The following is a 23,018-nucleotide window of genomic DNA, read 5'->3' as shown; positions in this document are numbered from 1 at the left end:
GGTTCTGATTCAACTCAATTCCTACTGGACTGAGATTGATGCTAGCTTGTTAGATATGTCTACCGCTAGTGACCAGCAAACACAAGACACTCGACTCAAGTTCTTACCAGATCACGCTTACCTTGTCCTTTCCACAAAAAAAAAAATAGCTTTTTATACCCACTACCATAGGATGGGGGTATACTAATCTAGTCATTCCGTTTGTAACACCTCGATATATTCATATATTCAGTAGCCCATAATATATTCTTGATCGTCTCGACGTTCTGAGTCGATCTAGCCATGTCCGTCCGCCTGTCGAAATCACGATAGAGGTCGAACGCATAAATTTAGCCGGTTGAAAATTTGCACAGATACTTAATATTGATTTAGGTCGTTGGGGTTTGCAAATGGGCCATATCGGTTCAGATTTAGATATAGCTCCCCCATAAACAGATCTCCCGATTTGACTTCTTGAGCCTTTACAAGCCGTAATTTTGGTCCGGTTTGGCTGAAACTTTGCATGTAGTGTTCCGTTATGACTTCCAACAACTGTGCTTATTACGGCCCGAATCGGTCTCTAACCTGATATAGATGCCGTACAAACCGATCTCCCGATTTGGCTTCTTGAGTCCCTGAAAGCCGCAATTTTGGTCCAGTTATTACCAGATCACTCTGGACGCAATCTTACCTTGTCCTTTCCAATACAAAGTTCCATAGTACAAAAAGTCTTTAAGTTTAGAAAAAAATTATGATGTTATATTCTTTTTTTTTCAAACAAACACTTGGGCAAACATTGATTATTCTTATACGCTAATATTCATCTAGGCTCTTTACAATGAGTTTTCTTCACACATAGGGTCACAGTTTATATTTCATAGTATATATGAAATTTAAACGATGGCCACATGTATGTGGGTTTAAGCCTATCGAAGTGAGCTCAAACTAAATCCTAACATATACAAAACATTAAAAAATACATTAGAAATAGGAAACTTATATAATGTTTGAATAAATAACCATAATTTTAGATTCTTATAAACGAACGCTAATCTTAAAAAAATATGCTCCAACTTTTTACAGCTATTGAACTAACATTAACAGCCTTAAACACTAAACTGCAGCTTAGTAGTAATTTATAAATTCTACAATGTTTACAAGCAAACAACAAAACTATCTATTGTTTAGAACAATAAATTAAAGCCAGTTAATAGCTTTGTTGTGGTGATTCAATCTTAGATCTTAAACTAGGTTAATGAGACATACGATGCTATAGAGTACATGTAACGTGGTTCTAAATTAAAGTGGGAAATAATTCATTGAAATCTGGTGGCCAATCATTAAAACCATTTGTTAGGTCATCGCACAAGGGTTCAAAGTGCGAAGGTGGAGAACCCAGTATGGACTCATAACCGTGATCGGAAGTGGCGGAATGGAACGAAGGTGCAGGTGATTTAGCCAAAGGTGACACCAAAGGTCTCTTGGGACACAAAAATTTGGCAATGGGATCAAATTTAAAATCGTCATCATCATCATCATCATCATAGTCGCCCTCTAATGTTTGTTCGTTATCGCTGCAGGTGGTTACATTGAGAAACACTTGAGAGGGTGATGCAATACCCGAAGGCGATGATGATGATGAAAATATCATATCGTCTGCTGATGAAGCACGTTCGCCGTCCCAGTAGATTTCTTCCACAACTTCGTTGACAGGTACAGCTACATCATCCATAACCACAGTTATGGAATTTGTTTTAGCATCGTAGGTGCCATAAACAGTGTCTGGTGTTATTTCAGTTGTTGTAGTTGTTACCAATTCTATGCTAGTGTCTTTAGAATCTAAGGCTGTTAATGCAGCAATAGGAGATTTTGAAATATCCATAATTGTGACATTATTTTTGTTACTTTTACAGGTTTCCTTTTCTAATCTATTCTCTAATTTTAGCTCAGGCATTGGCAGAGCATTGAGTTGTTCATGTGTTTCGGTGTTTATTTGTTTGTTTGCAGGCGTCGTTATGTTTATTAGGCTACTGCCATTTTCGCTTGTATGTTGGCTGGATTCCAAGCACTCTGCTGTGGGCCCCACCACTGATCCAAACAATCGCTCTGTTCCGCCTGCAATTTCGGCAGAAGTTTCATTGCTCGCTCGATCGCCAGCTTCCAGCTCTGCTGTGATATCGGCAAGGAGGCTTTCGGCAAGTTCTTCCAGCTTGCCGGCATCAAATTCTGCATCATTGAGCGCTCCTTCATCGATTTCGATGTCGGGTAACAGCATATCTTGTAAAGAAGGCAAAGAGCTATTACTCGCCATAGGGACGACACGGTCGTGCTCTTTTTCAACTCTTGCCTCAGCTTCAACACGTTTAACTCTTGTGTCGACTGAGAGTCCTTGGGTTTTGAGCCCTGCGGCAGAGGGTCAGTAAGATTGGATACTGCAGATCCGTTGAGTAAGGACTCACAGCCGGCACAAGTGCTATGCATTGGCTGCTGTTGTTGCTGTTGCTGCCGTTGGTTTTGCAGTTCTTGCAATTGTTGTCTAAGTATTTCGACTTCCATATCAAGTTTTTGATTCTTCTCCAAAAGAGAATCATTGATGACCTGCAAGCTTTCACATTTGTTAACCAGAATTTCAGTGCGAGCAGTTAAATCTTTGATTTCGCTTTCCATTTCTTCCATGCGGGCCTTTTTACGATCGCGTGAAGTTTGAGCAGCAACGCGATTCTTTAATTTTCTAAAAACAAAAAGAAAACAAAGCAATACATGTTTATTGTTTGTGGGAGTGTGTGGAACTCTGCTCTAACACTGTATGGTATACATAGTTAAAAAAGCTTTTACAAAGGCTACCAATTGCTATATGTGGATCTGTTTTTTGAAAGCACAATACAAACACAAGCACCCATATTTAATCTAAACTAAGTTTTTTCTAGAAAAGCCAATCACTAATAACAATTGTGTTTTTTTTTAGTAAGTTATCGTACTATGAGTAACCATTGCAGTGCAAAGAATTTTCTTTAGTTTATGGTATAAACCTCCAAATTCAATACTCACTTTCTTTGTATTTTCTCCTCCCACGACAAGTGATCCAGACGCCTCTTTTTGCCCTTTGCAGGAAGAGTTACACTGGCATTGCTGTCCGAATCACTGCTAGCCGTGCAAGTTGATAGAGCTGCATTCATAATCGGCACATTGTTTTGAGGAGGAGCGGGTTTAATTTTATGCAGTACTGCCCCAGTGGCTGGTATGGGTGTTATAGCCACATACTTGGGCACAGTGATAAAAACTGTAGGCGCAGACATTTTTCGAGGATTCCTTTAAAATATTCTTCAAATCAATTCAGAAACTAATAATGGGAGGGTGAAGGAACTCCTTAAAAATTCATTATAATGTGTAGTGGGTATTAATCCGTTTAATTTCTTTTGACTTCAGTGTCTTGTTTATATCTGACGTGTTGATTAATTGTTTGATTTATGTTGTATCGACGTGAGCTGATTGTATCCACATCAACCCATTCGGAAGGTAGTTGACTCAGTAGCTACTTAATTTGTTGGTCTTTTCGGGTATTGGGGGTAAATGTCTCATTTTCTTCATAGTTCAATTGTAGGTTTCCTTTTAGCTCTTTCTGCTGTCTGTTGTACACTTTACCAAATCACCAAATCAAATAATAAATAAATGTAGTTATCGTGGCCCAATGCCCCAATGCGAGACTCCGAATGTATATACGTTTCGATTTCTGATTGGTTGCTGTAGGAAACACGAAAGATGACGAAATATATGAAAAATGTGCGAAATGTTAATGGGACGTGCCCACGTGCAAATCGAACCAATGCGACAAACTTTGTCTTTATAGTATAAGTTTATTACAATCGCAAATTTGCCCATGAACATTCCATTAAGGTACAGGGACACACTTCTTAAATATCACTGAGTGCTGTCCGATTCAAGTTTAAGCTCAATGATAAAAGGCCACCTGGCGCATCGACATGTCGCTACTATTTTTTATATATTGGGTTGCCCAAAAAGTAATTGCGGATTTTTCATATAGTCGGCGTTGACAAATTTTTTCACAGCTTGTGACTCTGTAATTGCATTCTTTCTTCTGTCAGTTATCAGCTGTTACTTTTAGCTTGCTTTAGAAAAAAAGTGTAAAAAAAGTATATTTGATTAAAGTTCATTCTAAGTTTCATTAAAAATGCATTTACTTTCTTTTAAAAAATCCGCAATTACTTTTTGGGCAACCCAATAGAACACAGTACCACTTACATAACATAATTAACTTAGTGTACCGTAGTGCACTATCTGCCAAAGAGTTTTGGTTGGGTGCGTGTATTATATGAAAGAACCATACTACGCATAAACAACGAAAAATGGCGCAAAATGGTAACATACACAAAATCAGAGTTGAACTATTAAATAAATATATCTTGACCACTTCTGCGGAATGTGTTCGCATATTCGTCGTCATCATTTTTTTATAATTCATTTTGACAGCCGTTCGGCCGAAAAGTCGAAGTCAGTAATAGGCCTAAGCTGAGTATGCAACTCTTGCGAAATTTTCGGTTGTTGCCAAGACATTTATGTCGCCACTGAAAAATAGTTGTGTAGAATACATGATGGCGACAAACATCGATTTATAATCTTGGCCGAATTTTAATCATTTTTGGCTAATAATGTACATAATACTGTTTCTTTATAATACTATTTCTTGTATACGCGCAATATCGGATCAAATAAACCATCATTTTAAGATCTTAGAAAAATCGCAGCTGTGTTAACTGTGTTATTGCAAAATCCAAATAAAAATGAAAAAAATTGTACCCATCTGTTCGCATGATTTTACCGTAGAAGTGCATCCTGGTACACTTTTAAGGTAATTTAGAAGATATGGCAACACTACGCAGCAATCAGGAATTAGTGTTCGAGTACTCTAAAATTGCACAAACTTTTACAGAAGTCGTTCGTTTTTTTAGTAAAAGAGAGTGAGAGAGCGAAAAACACTCGGAGAGTTTTAAAAGGTTTATCGTTAGGGTAAGCAATAAGCATATATTCAGAAAACCAAATTCCTTTAACCAAAAGATTATCGATACGATAAATTGCAACCGGAAAACGAGAAATTAAAGAAGCCAACAAGGCCCCTTCGACGGGCGAGAAAATCCCTGGGGACCTTTTTCATTGATGTCTAAAAAAATGCGTTTTCATATAAAATTCCATACAAAACAAAACAAGGTCCACAGGGACGACCGGCAACGGATAACTCGGAGGGTTTAATATTACAAACATTATACACAATATTAACGTAAAATCAAATCAAAGAATTGCAATTACCGAATCGCTTATCTACTCTACAACTATTTTACGTTACGTTGGTGTAACTTGGACACACCATCACTTCACGACGACTCCGTTTATTCATTCATTATTTAATCGGCTAAGAACTCTTCTCGTGGCGTTTTGTTGTCTTAAGTTTTTCGCCTTTTTATTTTGTGTTTGAAACTGGTTTTACTTTAAAATTATTAATTTGAACTTCTGTGCTATTAAAAACAAGTGCCTGCAATTTCTTTTTATACTAAAAATTTTAAATTGTATTCAACTAGAATGAAATATTTGAAAGTTCAATGAGACATTAGACTAAAGTTTAATGAGACAGACTCCAATACAACACCAACAACTATGCAACAAACAGGTAGAATGCAAAAAGAGGAAGAGGTATAAAAAGAACAAAAACATAAATAAAGGTGATGGTGGTGAAACGTGTTTTACGTTTGTGCAACAAGAAATAAAAAAAAAAATATATAAAACAAAACCAACATGTTATGGACATTAGCAAGCAATAAACGGTCTCGTCAAATTGGTTATTAATGATACTTCTTCAACGGAAACGAATTATGAAGGTATGTAATACTATGTAGTGTTGTTTTATGGCCAACGATGATCATATTGTATGTATGTAGTTTTATTTCAAAGCGCATTATTTTAGTATAAAGAAAGGTTGAATAGTTCTATTAAATGTTTTATCTACAACTATGGCCTATGAATTTGTAAATTTAGAAATTTTTGAATACATTTAGTTTGGTAAAACTTTAAAGAATATAATAATTATTTGAATTTTAAATTTAATAAGTATATTCTTTGCAAAGGAGCAATATGTTAGAGAAGTTTCTGATAAAAGTATCGACATATATTTTTATTTTCTCCAAACACGACTTCTGCTGTGTAATTTAAATAATTATTGACTTAATCCTTTTTGCATATAACATCACAAAACACAACAAGTTTGAAACCAACCCATGCCAACATACAAACACACCACACATTAACCAGCAGGTACTTATACACCACTCTTGAATCGTGAGTCAGGGATGATAAATTGAATGGCGAAATAATATTAAAAACAAGTTTAAAGGGTACTTTTTGTAGTCAAAAAGTAAATTTTTTGTTGCTCTTTTCGGCCATAACCATAAGTTTGGTTCAAAGCCATAAAATCGAAAACGTACTGAGTGCAGTTCAGCCTGCGCGTGTGTAATGTATGAATACATAGGCTACGAAAATTTCTTTAAAAAGCACGGCGGATACTTTTCTTAAGTCTATGAGCCATGAGTGCAATCTGATTCAGCTTATTGATACAGGACCTCCTTGTTGTAGCCGAGCCTGAACTCGGATTGTGTCTTGAGATAGTTCGCATTTAGACTGGTTTCGTAACTTTACCTCTTGCTTTAATACAAGGAATATGATTTTCATTAGCCCCTTCTAAATCTTTTCCAAACATGGTCCCCATAGATACATATTTCGATGTAGTCTCCATACAGACCGAACTCTAGATTTTACTTTTTGGGGACGTATTTTTCATTCGATTTCTAACCAATCGTTAAATTGGAGTCAGTATAAGGTTGCCGAAGATTCATAGTCGTTGGTATACAAAAGTTCGTTGTTGTTGTTGTAGCAGTGTGTTGTACACTAAGGGGGCATCTTTTGCAGATGAAGGAATCCTTTGGCCATGGGTTTGAAGAAATGTTTGTGAGTGGCAAATGCCGTTACTGCAGTAACATTTTCATCTCATCTATCCTCTGATGGAATTCCCAGGTTTATATCTTTAATGATATGATATTTTTGAAATACTTAAAGAATGATAGATTGATTTTCTCAAACGCAGATAGAGACACCATAGCTCAGATGTTAGGATATCCGCCTTTGGTGCTGAACGCCTTGGTTCAAATGCCGACGAGAAAATCGGAACACCGGTGGTTATCCCCTGCTAGTCCTGTCGACACTTGCTAGGTATTTACCATGGGTAATCAGCTGTGTAAACGTGATCTTTCTCGTAAAGCTTTAACTTGTATTGGACCGCCCTCATTAATATGACAAGTATTAAAAATCTGCTAAAAATTTTAGGATGCCTTCGTAAACACAACATTCTATCAGATCTAATTTTTAATAGCAATAATCGCAATATGGTCTAGAAATCCTGCGATTTTTATTTTTATATTTTTTGTTAATTTATTTGTAAAATATAGTCTAATAAATAAATATATATTGTATCCCCGCTTTTCCTTAAAGGAATTTTCATGGGCATATTTGCAGTTTTGCGATAAGTAATCCCAATATCAATCATAGAATTAAAACTTTTGAGTTATGTACATATAATGAAATACGGTAACTGTCGAAAAAGTACCAAATCACTTGCTTGGGCACTGTGGTACTTTCCATGTTTGAAAAGTACCAAAGTATCTAAATTATCATCACTGTTGTGAGTTAGTTAACAGTGAACATAACAGAACAACGCGAACGCTCGAACAACACACAAGGGAAATAGCAACGCACGGATACAAAACGTTCCGATAGTTACGGCAAACAACACGGATTCGGATACATCTAACAAATTCAAGTTTATTAATTTATTTTAATGCATATAAGAAAAGTGAAAAATAATTTAAGAAAATGAACCAAAAAATACTAAAACATCATTTAGAAAATATAATCTTTTAAAAATTTTGTGGTTATTTTAAAATGTACATATGTATGGGGTTTTCTTAAAAAAAAATAATTGAAATATTTTCTTCTGCCTATGGTGAGTTAGTGCGAATCGCTGATCTTGTCTAACGTGTTTTTATTAGTGAGTGTTATATGCATTCTTCGCTAGAGTTTAAGGTATTTCGGCCGGTATAAGCCTAAACCCATAGGACCCACGTCACAGATAACATAATTTATGACATTGTATACGTTATACCTGTGGTGCTTTCATCAAAGTACTCGTTTGTACATACCACTGATCATCATCATCGTCAACAACAACAACACCACGAACATAACAAAAAGCAATAGCACAACGCACAAACACATCAACACTAAACAACCGTATAAGCACTTGATCTTATTGCTTGGTGCGGCGGCGGCGAGTAAATGTGATGCCACCACACACTTAATGGTGCTGTCGGTTAACTCTATTAACGTGTTTTAGTCCGTCTTGTTTTTTTTTGCGTATCATAACGTGTTTGTTTTTGTGAATGTATGCGAAATTTTTGTGACCGTTTTTGAGCCGTTTTTTCTGATTTGTGTGATATTTTCATGGTGCATGGTACACGATTGTGTGAAAATGGAAAGTGTTCAAGTTGTATGATGGGCATGGAGCATTGATCAATCCCAAAAAAACTACTGCCACTTAAAGTTGCCATCGTCCATTGTTGATGGGTTGGCTGTTTTTTTTTTTTGTAAGTGGCAAACAGTGAGTGTTAAATTGTGCTGGTACCTACTGCTTTTTCCAAATAATTTCTCAATAAAAGCTGCTAATTGTCATCATCGCAGAGCAATTAACCGCGAAAACAACAACAACTGCAACCAAAACCAGCTAACGGCATAAAAGGTGCGAAATGAAAGTAATTAATGACAATCCCCCTGTGTTATTTCTGGCAGTGTGTGTGTGCGTGCGTGTATGACTATGTATTCAATTATCATACTTTCTTTGATAGGCATAGGGTATGTGTGAACAGGTGTTTACATGTTGAAATTTGCGTCTTTAATTAATAACAAAAACGACATGTTTTACCAATGTTTGTATGGCCATAATTAAAATTAATGTTGAGGGGAAATAAAGAGTTCTGTTGCTTACCCTCATCTATAAAATAACAAGAGTTATTAAATCTGAAAAATTTTAAATGATTTTTTGTTAAAAAAAGGACAAAGTTAAAATTTTAGCTTAAATTAAATAAAATAATTGATGCAAACAATTTTATCATTGAGAATAGTTGAACTTATTTGGCAGGGATTAACGCTGAATGCGTCGAAAAATACCTATAAAATTCCAACTTGAGTTGGGGAACAGATAACCCAATGGGGGGTATAATTGGCATAAGGTGAACGAATAAAAAAAGTTATAACAACTGACGTCTGCCAACTCATCGAAAACAGCTGATTTCGAAGATTTGGCGAACGAAACGAGTGACAAAATCTTAGAGGTTTTGGCAGTTAATTTGTCTCTTTTTACAATTTCATGCTTTGGGGGAGAAATTGACTCGTCAAATGTCAGCAATTTTAGAAAAATCTTGAATTTCTTTTGCTACATCGGACAATACTTTTTTTGGATAGGCTACATCGGACAATACATTGATATATCTTCCTTATAAACCGATTGGCCAATTTGATTTTTGAAGGGCGCATAAGAACCATTTTCCATGCGGCACTCAAATGCCTACTACTGGAGAATCCAATTTTTTATGGTCCCTTAAGGCGGCATTGAATAAAAAAAAACAATAAAATATTTTTTAAAATAATTTTCATGACTAAATCTGTCTTTTGATTGTCCTTTACCATTATAAATTATTTGTGATAGAAAATTTTAAATTTTTCAACGCTTTCTTTAACCTTTAAAGCCGATACTTCCACTATTTTTTTTTCTTCAGAACAGGCACTGTCGCACTTGTTGATGGACACCCTTTCACTAAAAATGAAATACTGGCTTAATCTATAATCTTAACTCAAATAGTTTTTGTTAACAAGGAGAACCGAGAATATTTCGACGATTATTGACCACATTTAAGGAACAAGTTGAACATATTCATAGTTATTTGAGTTTGAACAAGTAAAAGCGTGCTAAGTTCGGCCGGACCGAATCTTGGGAAACCACCGCCATGGATTCTGCTAAAAATGTTTGCAAACTAAATTTAGTTGAATGCCATAATTTTATTCTACATACCAAACGTTTCTCTAACCAGCAAAATTAAAGCTTCTAGGAACCGAACAAGGATAATCGAGAGACCGGTTTATATGTGAGCTATATCAGGTTATAAACCTATTCGTACCGTACTGAGCACAGTAGTTAGAAGTCATAAGAGAACACTGCACGCAAAATTTAATCCAAATCATATGAAAATTGAGGCTTCCATGGGCTCAAGAAATCAAATCGGGAGATCGGTTAATATGAGAGCTCTACCGGGTTATAGACCGATTTAGATCGCACTTAACACAGCTGTTGCAGGTCATAAGAGAACACCACGTGAAAAATTTAGACCAAATCGTACAAAAATTGTGGCTTCCAGGGGCTTAAAAAGTCAAATCAGGAGATCAGTTTATATGGGAGGTATACCAGGTTATAGACCGATTTAACCTGTATTTGACACAGTTGTTGAAAGTTACAACAGAACACCGTATGCAAAATCGTCAGCCAAATCGTAAAAAATTGTGGCTTTCAGGGGCTCAAGAAATCAAACCGGGAAATCGGTTTATTTGGGAGCTATATCAGGTTATAGACCGATTTGGACCTTACTTGGTACAGATGTAAGAGGTCGTGCCTTGTGCAAAATTACAGCCAATTGGATGAAAATTGCGGCTTCCGGGGGCTCAATAAGTTAAATCGGGAAATCCGATATGGTCCATTTGCAATCCCCAACGACATCAATATTAAGTATCTGTGCAAAATTTCAAGCGTCTAGATTTACGCGTTCGACCGCTATTGTGATTTTGACAGACGGATGGACAGATGGATGGGATCCAGAATATTTATACTTTATGTGGCCTTACTTTAACTTTAATTTGCTATGACAGAATATTTGTTCCACTAGCCGAACGTAGAATAGCGTTCCAAGCGCCTCGAACTTCTGCGCTCATTCTAAAATCTCTGACACCAAGTTAGAGGTGTCTCCCACCATATGTCCATATATTGTGTTGCCTAAAAAGTAATTGCGGATTTTTCATATAGTCGGCGTTGCCAAATTTTTCACAGCTTGTGCCTCTGTAATTGCATTCTTTCTTCTGTCAGTTATCAGCTATTACTTTTAGCTTGCTTTAGGAAAAAAGTGTAAAAAAAGTATATTTGATTAAAGTTCATTCTAAGTTTTATTAAAAATGCATTTACTTTCTTTTAAAAAATCCGCAATTACTTTTTGGGCAACCCAATATTTTACGAAGAATCTTTCTCTCAAATACTCTAAGCACTGCCTCATCTGCTTTCACAAGTACCCATGCTTCAGAACCATATAACAAGCACGGATAGTATCAGTGTCTAGTATAGTGTAATCTTCGTCTGTCGAGAGGTGGCCTTGTTTCTAAACTGCTTACTTAGTCCAAAGTAGCATCTGTTTGCCAGTATTATTCTTCGATTAACTTTATGTGTTCGCAGAACAATATTTAGAGGTGTTACACACGGAATGACCCCCACCCTATGGTGGTGGATATAAAAAAGGTTGGCAACAATTTTTGTTTTTTAAGGGAATTTCTTCGAAAAATTGTTGAGAAAATTTTGGAAGAAAACAAAAAATTATCAATTTTTATTTATACAAAAAATTAATTATTACCAAAAAAATATCCCTATTTTTTTAATTTTCTTAAATTTTTGTTATATTTCTTGAATTCTTGCTATTTTTTAAAACTTTAATTTTTTTTAATTTTTCTACAGCTTTTGTTGCATTTCTTTGAATTTTATTTCATTTCTCATTATATTGAGTAGATTTTTTTTTAAATTGTACTATTTCCCCTTTTGGCCATAGGACACCTGTTACTTGAAATACATAATAATGAATACGAAATGATTGAACCAAAACCAACAGCTTTTTGCGGAATGAAATTAAATGCCACCATACCAACATCTTACGGTTTTGTTGTTGTTGTTGTTTTTGTTTCAATTTGTAAATGTGTGGTGGTACGTTTTTGGTGTTTTCTGAGATATGTGTTCTTGGGGTTGAGTCATAAGCTTCAGTAAGCCAACCGCTTGGCTCATTCAGGCCAACCATAGCACGAGTCACAACCAAGAAATCTTCCGAGTAAAAAAAAGAAGTTTTTAAAAGGCAAAAACAAGAAAATGCCACAAAAACAAAGAATTTCACAGCAGCAACGAAGCAAGCGACATAACGTAAAACGAAAGCCATCAACGAAAAAAAAAAATTGGTCAAAACAGAAAGACAAAACAAGTTTTTGTTTGAAGCCAAAAGGCCGACCTCAGACAAACTACCAGACACAGAGCGCACACACTCTACTCGTCATATACCCGCATAAGGGGCAAATCAAATGTGGCGAAGATAGACCAGATATTGGCGCCCAACCGTAGAGTGTGTTTTTCATACTTATTGCTCCAACTTAAGGCGATGCCAGCGGAAAACATATCAACAAAGCGAAAAAAGATATTCAAAGTCTGTCATGCAGCCCAGAATTGGTGGGAATTTTTGGTGACCATGGCTAGCAATCATTTAGTTTCACTTATGCTATGTTATCTACCTCAAGCTTCTTATATTGTCATTTTCACACCATTGTTTTGGTCAAGAAAAATGATTACTCTCTTCTCTTGCCTTACCCATCCTTCAGCGTATTCTCCCTTCATGGAATTGCATGCATGGGCCCAAGTGTGGACATGCAACTCTTCTTTGCAGTAGACATCCAAGCACCACGTAAATAACCTCGGTCTTTTTTCGTAGTTTTCCTATCCATAACTAACTAACACATCCAACAAGTATGTACCCAACCACCTGTCGCTCTCTGGTGGTGAACTCTGTTGCTGTGCACTAGGCAAAGGTTTGTGGAAAGTTTGCGACGAAGGAAAAAAAGTACAAAAACAGGAACAAGTTATTGCGTATAATAGCTTGATTTTTATGGAAAGTATCGTGAGTTATTTTTTGTTCAAATTTTGCATGAAAACCTGGTTTTTGTTACAACAACAAATAAAGGTTTTATTGGCTTTAGACCCCTTATCGGCAGATCGGTCTATATGGCTGCTATATCTAAATATAGTCCGATCTGAACCATATTTAGTTCGGTTGTTAGGAGGCTAAAAATAACTCACTGTTTCAAATTTTAGCAAAATCGGATAAAAAATAAAACTTTTATGGGCCTCAGACCTTTTATCGGCAGATTGGTCTATATGACAGCTATATGTAAATATAGTCCGATCTGTACCATATGTGGGTCGGCGCACTATTCCAAAGTTCAGAGAAATCGAATAAAAAATAAAGCTTTTATGACCTTCAGAACCTTTATCGGGAGATCGGTCCATAAGACAGCTATATCTAAATATTGTCCGATCTGAACCATATTTACGTCAGATGTCGGCAGGCTTAAAATAACCCACTGTTTTAAATTTCATGGTCTTCAGACCCTTTATCGGAAGATCGGTCTATATGTTAGCTTTATCTAAATATAGTCAAATTTCAGCAAAATCGGATGAAAAATTAAATTTTTATGGGCAATAGATCCTTTATCCGAAAATCGGTCTATGTAGCAGCTATATCCAAATATGGTCCGATTTGGCCCGTTTTTGAACGAACAAGACGTATTTGTGCCAAATTTCAGCTCAATATCTCTATTTTTGAAGGCTCTAGAGCGACTACAACAGACGGACGGACATATACCCCCTACGGTGGTGGGTTAAAAAATTGTATGCTCAGATGCAAATATATCTGGGAAAAGATAAAAATGGATCTGCCATATCCCATTATATATAATTATATCAGATGCCATATGGAGGCCACCGTAGCGCAGAGTTTAGCATGTCCGCCTATGACGCTGAACGCCTGGGTTCGAATTCTGGCGAGACCATCAGAAAAAAAGTTTTCAGCGGTGGTTTTCCCCTCCTATTGCTGGCAAGATTTGTGAGGTAAAAACTTTTCTCCAAAGTGGTGTCGCACTGCGGTAGGCTGTTCGGATTCGGCTATAAAAAGGAGGCCTCTTATCATTGAGCTTAAACTTTAATCGGACTGCTCTCATTGATATGTGAGAAGTTTGTCCCTGTTCCTTAGTGGTATGTTCATGGGTTCATAGTAAATATAATTGAATATGCGACCACATATAATTATATCTGCTTTATATAATTATATCCAAAGAGATATGCTATATATAACTATATCTGGTCCTGGATATAAATATATCTGGCCTGAGATATATATATTTTTATCTTGCGCTACATATAACTGAATTTTGTTCTTTCAGTGTTTGAACGTAGAAATGCTTATATTTTATTGTAAACTAACTGAACCGGGGTCGCTCCGCCGCTCCTTTTTTTACTTTATATGGAACAAAATTATACTTGTAATAATTATTTTTTCGACAATGTAAGAGCTTTTGGTGAAATACCATGCTACGAAATTAGTATAAGTATATTGCTTGACTAACAGTATAACAATAAAAATGCCTTTATCTGAATCCTATATGATATATATTGGTCCATGAATTCGCTCGGAAGGTTTAGAATCATTAACATTTGGTTTCTAAGTCCATTCTTAAAAGTCTTTAGTTCAGCCCGATATTGTCAAAATGTACGAGTTAGAGATGTTTTCGGGGGTGAGTTGGTCTTCTAGACACTTGGCCCTGAAAAAATATCAGCATCGTGCTCTTCTCTCAAATACCATCTATTTAACCCCCATATTGCCATTGGTTTAAGGGGAGTTTATGAGATGAGGCGTCCTAAAATTTGTACTCTTTGGGATTTGTTTTGGGAAAGGGGCGGTACACCAAATACATGGTCCCACATTTGGATATCAGATTCGCATTCTACTCCCAAATACTTTTATTTGAGCCCCATATTGCGATGGTCAGTTAATAATTGCTTTTTGTGGGGTGTTTCGGGGAAGTGGTACCCCCAGAAAATTGATCATGAAAGTGGATTTCTATATCGTATTGTTCTCCCCAATATCTTTCATTTGAGCCCCACATTGTCGTGGCCGGTAAATATGCCCGATTTGGGGGAGTGGGGTGGTCCTCCAAACACTAAGCATTGAAAATATATCAGCATCGGCTCTATTCTCATATATCTATATATCCTTTATTCGAACCCCATATTGCCATTGGCCTCGAAATTGCATATCAAATTCGTTTTCTAATTCAAACTCTTATTGCAAAAGTCAGCAAATATTTCCGGCTTGGGGTATGGGCCCTTAAAACTATCAATATCGAGATCCACTCCCTTTAAGACCCAAATTGTCATGGTGAGCAAATGCATCCTATTTAGGGGGTTGTTATGTCCCCAAGGCAGTTGGGGACGCCCCCAAATACCTCTCATTTGAGCCCCATATTTCCATAGTCGGCAAACATGACCGGTTTGGGGGGATGGGGCGGCCGTTCAGTGACTTGGCTCTGAAAATATATATCAGATTCGTGGTCTACTTTAAAATACATCTTATTACAGTCCTATATTGGAATGGTCAGCAAATACGTCCTATAGGGGTGGTGTTATGGGGATGGGGTGACCCCATGGACACTTTTTGCCGAATCTTGATATCAAATTCGTTCTTTACTCCCAAAAACCTTTTATTTGAGCCCCATATTGCTATGGTCGTATGTTTGTCCTATTTGGGGGGTGTGTTTAGGAGGGGCGGCCCCAAACATTTGGTGCCACTTTTGAATGAAGTACCTTTCATTTGAGTCCCATATTGCAGTGATTGGTTTAAATATATAGGGGGCGACCCCCCCCCCCCCCCCCCCCCTAGGTACCCTATCCGAAATTTGGATACCTAATATTTATTTTAATGTTACTAAAGAGAGCACACAAAATTTCGCTAAAATCGCACTAACCATCATCGAGTTCTGGCGTTTCTAAAAATTGGGGTAAGTGGGAGGGTCCGCCCCCCTTCAGATATCAAAAAATGTAGTACCCTATTTTCACCACGGGATCATTATGCCCCATCTGTGAAAATTTCATTGAAATCGGTTCAGCCGTTTTTGAGTCTGTAAGGAACACACAAACAAACACAAATTGATTTTTATATATAAGATTGGCCGAATTGAGACTTTAATAGAAAATTTTGATGTTGGTAAAAAATTTTATCAAATTTTACCTTTCACGTTAAGTTGCGAAAAACTTGATTTTCATTAAAATTTTCTCAAACTATATGAAAACTAAACTTTTTATCACAAAAACTTTACTATTATTGGTATAAATGAGAAAACAAAATATTTTGCGCGCCATAACAGCAAAAAATGCAGCTAACATGTCCAACATAATGTTATGGTACAACAACAACGACAACAGTTCTGTATGTTTACTCTCTGCAAAATAACAACCAAACCAAATAACAGTGCACCATCATTATCGTCATTGTTGTAATTTTTTTACCCAAGGCTAGCATGGAGCATTTATTATCAACATCACTGTAACCCTCTTTTTTCACAGAGTCCTCCTCCTGTGCTGCTTGCTGTTTTTTTATACACTCAAAAAGTAAAGTTAATATTATTGTAAATTCCATTCAGTATTCGCTTTTTGGAGCTTTTTTACCAACTAGTGTAGGGTGGATTTTAAATTTCGGTATTTTAGTAGGTTTTTGAATTTTGGATCGGTAAAGTTTTTCACTAAAGACTAGTACTGACTTCGATTGTGTGGAAAATGTTGCTAAATATCAATAAAATTTTGTGAAATCACACAATGTTTCCAACAGTGTTGCTAATTTGTTTTTACTGTAATTAAACTTTTTTTTTGGCTTGTAAAGCGTTGTTTTGGTAGAAAACAGTCGAATGTTGACATCATTGTTATCATATGGCTGTCAAATAAGCTAAAAACAAATTTTTCTACAAATTGGTAGTTTCAAGTATAAAACCATCCGTGTTAAAGTCTATGCTACTTTTATCACCAGAGATATTGTAGTTCCAATAGATTCTATCAGGATTAGTGTTACAGTACTTTTTACCAATAACGGCTCAGACGGTGTGTAATCCATATTGCCTGCGAAATCGGGCATTGTATCAAAAATAACACAGTGTTCGTAGGCGCCACATGACCAAAGGCAAAGCTCCCTTAGCCTCACAGCAGTGGTCGCAGCAATTTGTCTAGCCACGATGTCCAGAGGCAATGAAGCGCCGTCCACCAGACCACAACTGCACATAACATTATAGGTCTGACAACTACAGTATATACCCAGTGCATGACACGCGGTTTAAACCTCCAACTTTTGCTAATAGCCTTTGCCTTTTCCAAAATTTTGGATTTTCCAAAATGTTGGATTTGAAGTTAAATTTTTTGTCTAGCTAAACACCCAGGTATTTTGCGCTTTCAGAAAATGAAACATACTCTCCTCCCAAGGAGACAGATGCCACTGAAAGTAACTTGAATCTCCTGCTGAAAAGACCTACTTATGTCTTGCTCGGATCTTTACCTAGACCACTTTCGGTAGCCCACTTCGCTGTTGCACGTAGAGCTTCCTGAAGTATATCTCCTAGAGTGCTGGGAAACTTTCCCCTAACCGCAATTGCCACTTCATCAGCATATGCGACCACTTTTACACCCTTTTTCTTCCAGAGACAATAATATATTTTCAATGGCTACATTCCAAAGTAGAGGGGGCAGTACACCTCCTTGAGGTGTTTCTCTGCTGATCTATCGTTTTAGATCCACAGATCCCAGGTCTGTCGTAATGCATCTTTTAGTAAGTTAATTATTAATAAACTTTCTTACGATAGTGTTGATGATGGAGAATGTACACGGTATTGTGGCGGTGCTGATATCGAGGGCGACGAGGAGTGCTCCAAGAGCAGCACTGAATGCGATACTTGATTTGACCTTTGCACTTGTATGTGGATGGCGTTGAGTACAGTCCTCTTATAGACATGAACATTTAAAATCTACGAAATTTGACAATGTTGCTAGCAACATGTTGAAATAGTTTTGTAAAAAAAATTAGAACTGCTTATTTGAAAAAATTTCGTAGTTACAAAATTTTTTTTATAGTGCGTTTTGACATCTGTTCAGGCGAGAACTCTGCTATGACTTCCAACATCTGTGTTAGGTACGGTCCAAATCGGTCTATAGCCGATATAACTGCCATATAAACCGATCTCCCGATTTAACGTCTTTGGCTGAAATTTTGCATGTTGTGTTCTGGTTTAACTTCCAACATCTGTATTATGTACGGTGCAAATCGGTCTATAGCCTGATATAACTCCAATATAAATTGATCTCCCGATTAGACTTCCTTAGCCCGTAGTTTTTGTCCGATTTGGCTGAAATTGAGCATGTAGTGCCTGTGCCAAGTACGGTTCATATCGGTCTATAACCTGATTTAGCTCCCATATAAACCGATCGCCCGATTTGATTTCTTGAGCACCTGGAATCCGCAATTTTGTTCTGATTTGTCTGAAATTTTGCATGAGGTGTTCTGTTATGACTTCCAACCACTGTTTTAACTACGGTCCAAACCAGTCTATAACCTGTTATAGCTCCCATGTAAACCGGTCTCTCGATCATCCTTGTTCGGTTCCTAGAAGCTGGTTTGACAGAAGTTTGGTATGTATTGTAGAATATAATTATGCCCTACAAGTTAATTTATTTTGTATAAATTTTTGGCAGAATCCATGGTGGTGGGTTTCCACGCACGCTTTGTTTTATTTTTTCGGCAGAGCCGCTTTAAAAAAAAATTACCGAAAACTATAAGCTTGACATTTGTTGTCAAAATTTGAAGAGCACAAACATTTCTCTGTAATTTCAATTCTCTTTGCTTCACTCACCTTTATCTCTTTGTCTCTCTCTCTCTCTCACTCTCAAGCATATTGTGGGTTGCCATATGTAAAGTTATTTGGTCTACAGAGTCAGGCGGACATGCTTACCTACGAGCCACCGTTACTTGTCAGATTTTTTTTGAGCTCAAATCTTTATTTTTTCTAGAGTGTATTTAACAGCAGTCTCTACAAAAAGCTGCAAAGAGCTAACAACTTTCTGCAGAAAAACTGCAACTTTATGCAGAAATGTGTGTGAAAATATAACACGTTTTTAGGTAGGGAAATTTAAAAATGTTTTTATTTGCCAATATTAATAAACAAAAACACCTAAACATATGGGTGTATCATACACATTATAATAATTTTAAAGAGAAATCAGAGATTAAAACAAGTAAAAGCGACCTAAGTTCGACCGGGCGGAATCGTACGTACCCTCCACCATGGATCGCCTTTGTCAATTTCTTTGCCCATTATCTCTTTGTAGGCAAACAAAAGATAATGGATAAGAATTGCTATGCTATTGGAGCTATGTCAGGTTATTAACCTATTCGGGCCATACTTGGCGTGGATGTTAAAGACAATAGTAGATCCCATTGTGCAAAATTTCAAACAAACCGCATAAAGGACTTATAAAGTAAAAAGGTGAGAGCTATATAAGGTTATGGACCGATTCAGCCCATATTTTGCACGTATATTAGAGGGCATAGAAGAAGTCACTGTCAGCAAAATCAGATAAGAATTACGTCCTCTAGAGGCTTAAGAAGTAAAATCGGAAGATCGGTTTATATGGGAGCTATATCAGGTTTAAGATTAATTCGACGCATAATTGGTACATCCACTAAATGTCACAGAAGACGTAAAAATTTTCAGCAAAATCGGGTAAGAAATACGACCTCTAGAGGCTCAAGAAGTAAAATCGGTAGATCGGTTTATATGGAAGCTTTATCAGGTTTATGACCAATTCGAAGCAAACTTGGTACATCCATTTCCAAAATTGCAAGCGTCTAGGTCTACTCCTTAGAAAATTAGCGTGGTTTCGGCAGACAGACGGGCGGACGGACAAAGCTAGGTTGACTTAAAATGTCAAGATGATCAAGAATATGCATATTTTATGGGGTCTAAGATCAATATTTCGAGGTGTTACATACGTAAAAGCGATGTTAGTATGCCCTCTTACTATGCTGGATAGTATAAAAAGTTTGGCACAGTTGGAAGTCAAAACAGAAATTACTAGCAAAATTTCAGCCATATCGGAGAATAATTGCGGCTTGTAAGGGCTCAAGAAGTCAAATTGGGAGATCGGTTTATATGGGAGCTATATCAGGTTATAGACCGATTTGAACCGTACTTGGCATAGTTGTTGAAAGTCATAAGAGAACACTTTATGCAAAATTTCAGCCAAACCGGACAAAAATTGCGGCTTGTAAGGGCTTAAGAAGTCAAATCGAGATATCGGTTTGTATGGGAGCTATATCAGATTATAGACTGATTTAGACTGTACTTAGCACAGTTCTTGTAAGTCATAAGAGAACACTACTTGCAAAACTTCAGCCATATCGGACAAACATTTCGGCTTCCAGGGGCTCAAGAAGTCAAATCGGGAGATCGGTTTATATGGGAGTTATATCAGGTTATAGACCGATTTAGACTGTACTTGGCACAGTTGTTGAAAGTCATAGAGAACACTATATGCAAAATTTCAGCCAAACCGGACAAAAATAACGGCTTGTAAGGTCTCAAAAAGTCAAATCGGGAGATTGGTTTATATGGGAGCTATATCTAAATTCAAACCAATATAACCCATTTGCAATCTCCAACGACCTACATCAATATTAAGAATCTGTGCAAAATTTCAAGGGGATATCTTTACGCGTTCGACCGCTATCGTGATTTCGACAGACGGACGGACGGGCATGGCTAAATCGACTCAGAACGCGTAGACGATCAAGAATATATATACTTTATGGGGTCTTGACGAATATTTCGAGGTATAATAAAAGCAATGACTAGATTAGTATACCCCCATCCTATGGTGGTGGGTATAACAAGGTAATGTAAAATGGTGAACATTCCCAAATATTGTATGCAACAAGTAAAAAAGTTCGGCGAATAGAGCTGGCAAAATATCGATGGCACTACCGATATTTAATTTTTTGACTGAATATCGATTGATATTTTTCCGATGGATACTATCACAAAAGTTATTTTTTTCCAAAAATAAGCAATCCTACACTGAATGTACCCTTTACATTGCGCCTATAGAGGGCGCAATTTTCATCCGATTAGGCTAACATTTTGTAGAATGATTTCTCTCATGAGCCCCATTGATATTGCTTTGTGCATTGATATTGCTTCTATATAAATTGATCTTCTGATTTTTACTTCTCATTTTCGTTTGAAAAATAGGTGGTGAGAAATTAACGAAAGTATCGATACTATCGATATTTATTATTAAAACTATCGAATGTTGAGATTATCGATAGTTTGCCAGCTTTATCGGCGAACCCGGGTCTTGGAAACACACCACCATGGATTCTGCTGAAAATATCCACAAATTAACTTAGTTTAAGGTTATTTTTACCAAATCATTCGATACTCGGGATAAATGGAAATTTTAAGACGGTGAGGTCGAAATTCTCTAAATAATTTTCAGGCTAAATTGGATTGTCGAAAACGACAATAATTCGAAGAGCGGTGTTCTCGGCAAGCTAACCGGTTTCCAGTCATCCATAATGCCGATTTTTTGAACTACTGTACCTAGTAGAACCTTATTTAAAGTTTTGATAAATTTGTCCTCAAAAATATTAACTCACGTTTTTTTTTATATATTTTAACAAAACTATAATACAATGTCTATTTGGGAAACTATTAAAGGAATTTATCGCTTATTTAGCATATTCTCTTAACCAACACTTAAACAGATGAGGAGAGTATGTTATTTTTATGTGATAATTGAAAAAAAAGGAAAAATGTTGATGCACACGTGCCACATATGCTGCTGAAATGTTGCAGTGGCACATATTCAGTGTAACTAAATACCATGGCACTCGAAACAGGGAGGAGGCATTCAGGACTCTTGTTTGGAAGAGGAAAGTGGACTTACATCTGCACCACACAAACTATGCGGGTCATCGAACAGAAAGTGAAACACACATGTTTTATTTATTAATGTTAGTATGATATTTTGAAGTTGGTTCGTTGGTTGGTGCCACTTTGAGGCTGTTGCTGCAGCTACAGCTGCTGGCGATGATGATGATGATGATGATGGTCGCCATCCATAAGTGTTAGAGACGTATCTAAATATGTTAAAAATTATTTACATAATATGGGTATTTATGAAAGTTGGGTTTTGTTTATGGAAGCAAATGAGGTCTTAGTTATCACTACCTAGGCCAGGCTAAGCTAGGAAAGGCAAATAGACTGCATGTAGACTGTCAGTGTATATGCTCTATGGAGTCTGTTAACGATTTTAGTTTTATGAATGGCATACGAGAATGCCTAAAGAAAGCAAAAAGGATGAGGCAGAGGGAGAAAGAGAAAGGCGGCTAGTGTGGCAGCCATCATTCATGGATGGCATGAATGCAAATAGATTTCCACATGTATATGCAACAGCCAAAAGACCTGTAAAATGTGCCATTATTTGCATGAGAAAGTTTGTCGATAGGGTGCAGTCGCCTTCGCCGGCGGCTGCCATAATGCCATGTTTATGCGTTACTTAATTAAAAATCCAAAGCATTTTCCAGCAATAGAAAATAATGGTGCTAGCAATAAAAACACCATAAAATTTAAATATTTATAGCATGATTAGAAGCAATAAACCTGAATTGAAGATGTGCTAAAGACGGCAGGAATTCTTTGTTAAAATCCTCAATTATAGAAGACCCCTGAGACTTTGCTACCGGAGATACCGAAACGATTTGGCATTTTCATTTTCCTGACTCTCACTATGGCAATAAAGATTTTTTATAGACTCTTCAGAGTCCGATTTTGATATCTAAGCGTCTAAGGGCATTATCGAAAGCTGCTAAGACTTGATTGCCCATATGTCATAGTATTTTCAAAAAATTTTTTATTTTAAAATTTTTTTTAAAAATTTCATATTTAAAAAAAAATTTTCCATTGTATAGGAAATTTTTCAAAAATTT

General features: G+C 36.6%; 2 protein-coding genes across 4 annotated transcripts in view; one reads left to right on the top strand and one right to left on the bottom strand.

The window, feature by feature from the left end:
* Positions 1-716: 716 nt before the first annotated feature.
* LOC106081256 (uncharacterized) lies at positions 717-3,699 on the bottom strand. Its single transcript, XM_013243098.2, is given in 3 exon segments — positions 717-2,224; positions 2,227-2,710; positions 3,028-3,699. Coding segments are annotated over 3 exon segments (1,683 nt in total). The 5' UTR covers positions 3,276-3,699; the 3' UTR covers positions 717-1,273.
* A 1,734-nt stretch (positions 3,700-5,433) lies between these two features.
* LOC106081249 (membrane-associated guanylate kinase, WW and PDZ domain-containing protein 1) overlaps positions 5,434-23,018 on the top strand; it is a 58,385-nt gene continuing 40,800 nt past the window's right edge. The window contains exon 1 of one of the 3 annotated variants that reach the window (XM_013243083.2): positions 5,434-5,867. The gene's annotated coding sequence lies outside the window, so the exon portion shown is untranslated. The other 2 variants (XM_013243085.2, XM_013243084.2) reach the window with 2 other exon arrangements.

The sequence above is a fragment of the Stomoxys calcitrans genome, chromosome 5 (genome assembly GCF_963082655.1).
Source record: "Stomoxys calcitrans chromosome 5, idStoCalc2.1, whole genome shotgun sequence".
In the NCBI taxonomy this organism is placed as follows: domain Eukaryota; kingdom Metazoa; phylum Arthropoda; class Insecta; order Diptera; family Muscidae; genus Stomoxys; species Stomoxys calcitrans.
Note: the sequence above shows the minus strand (reverse complement) of the source record. Positions and strands in the feature narration are given on the sequence as shown.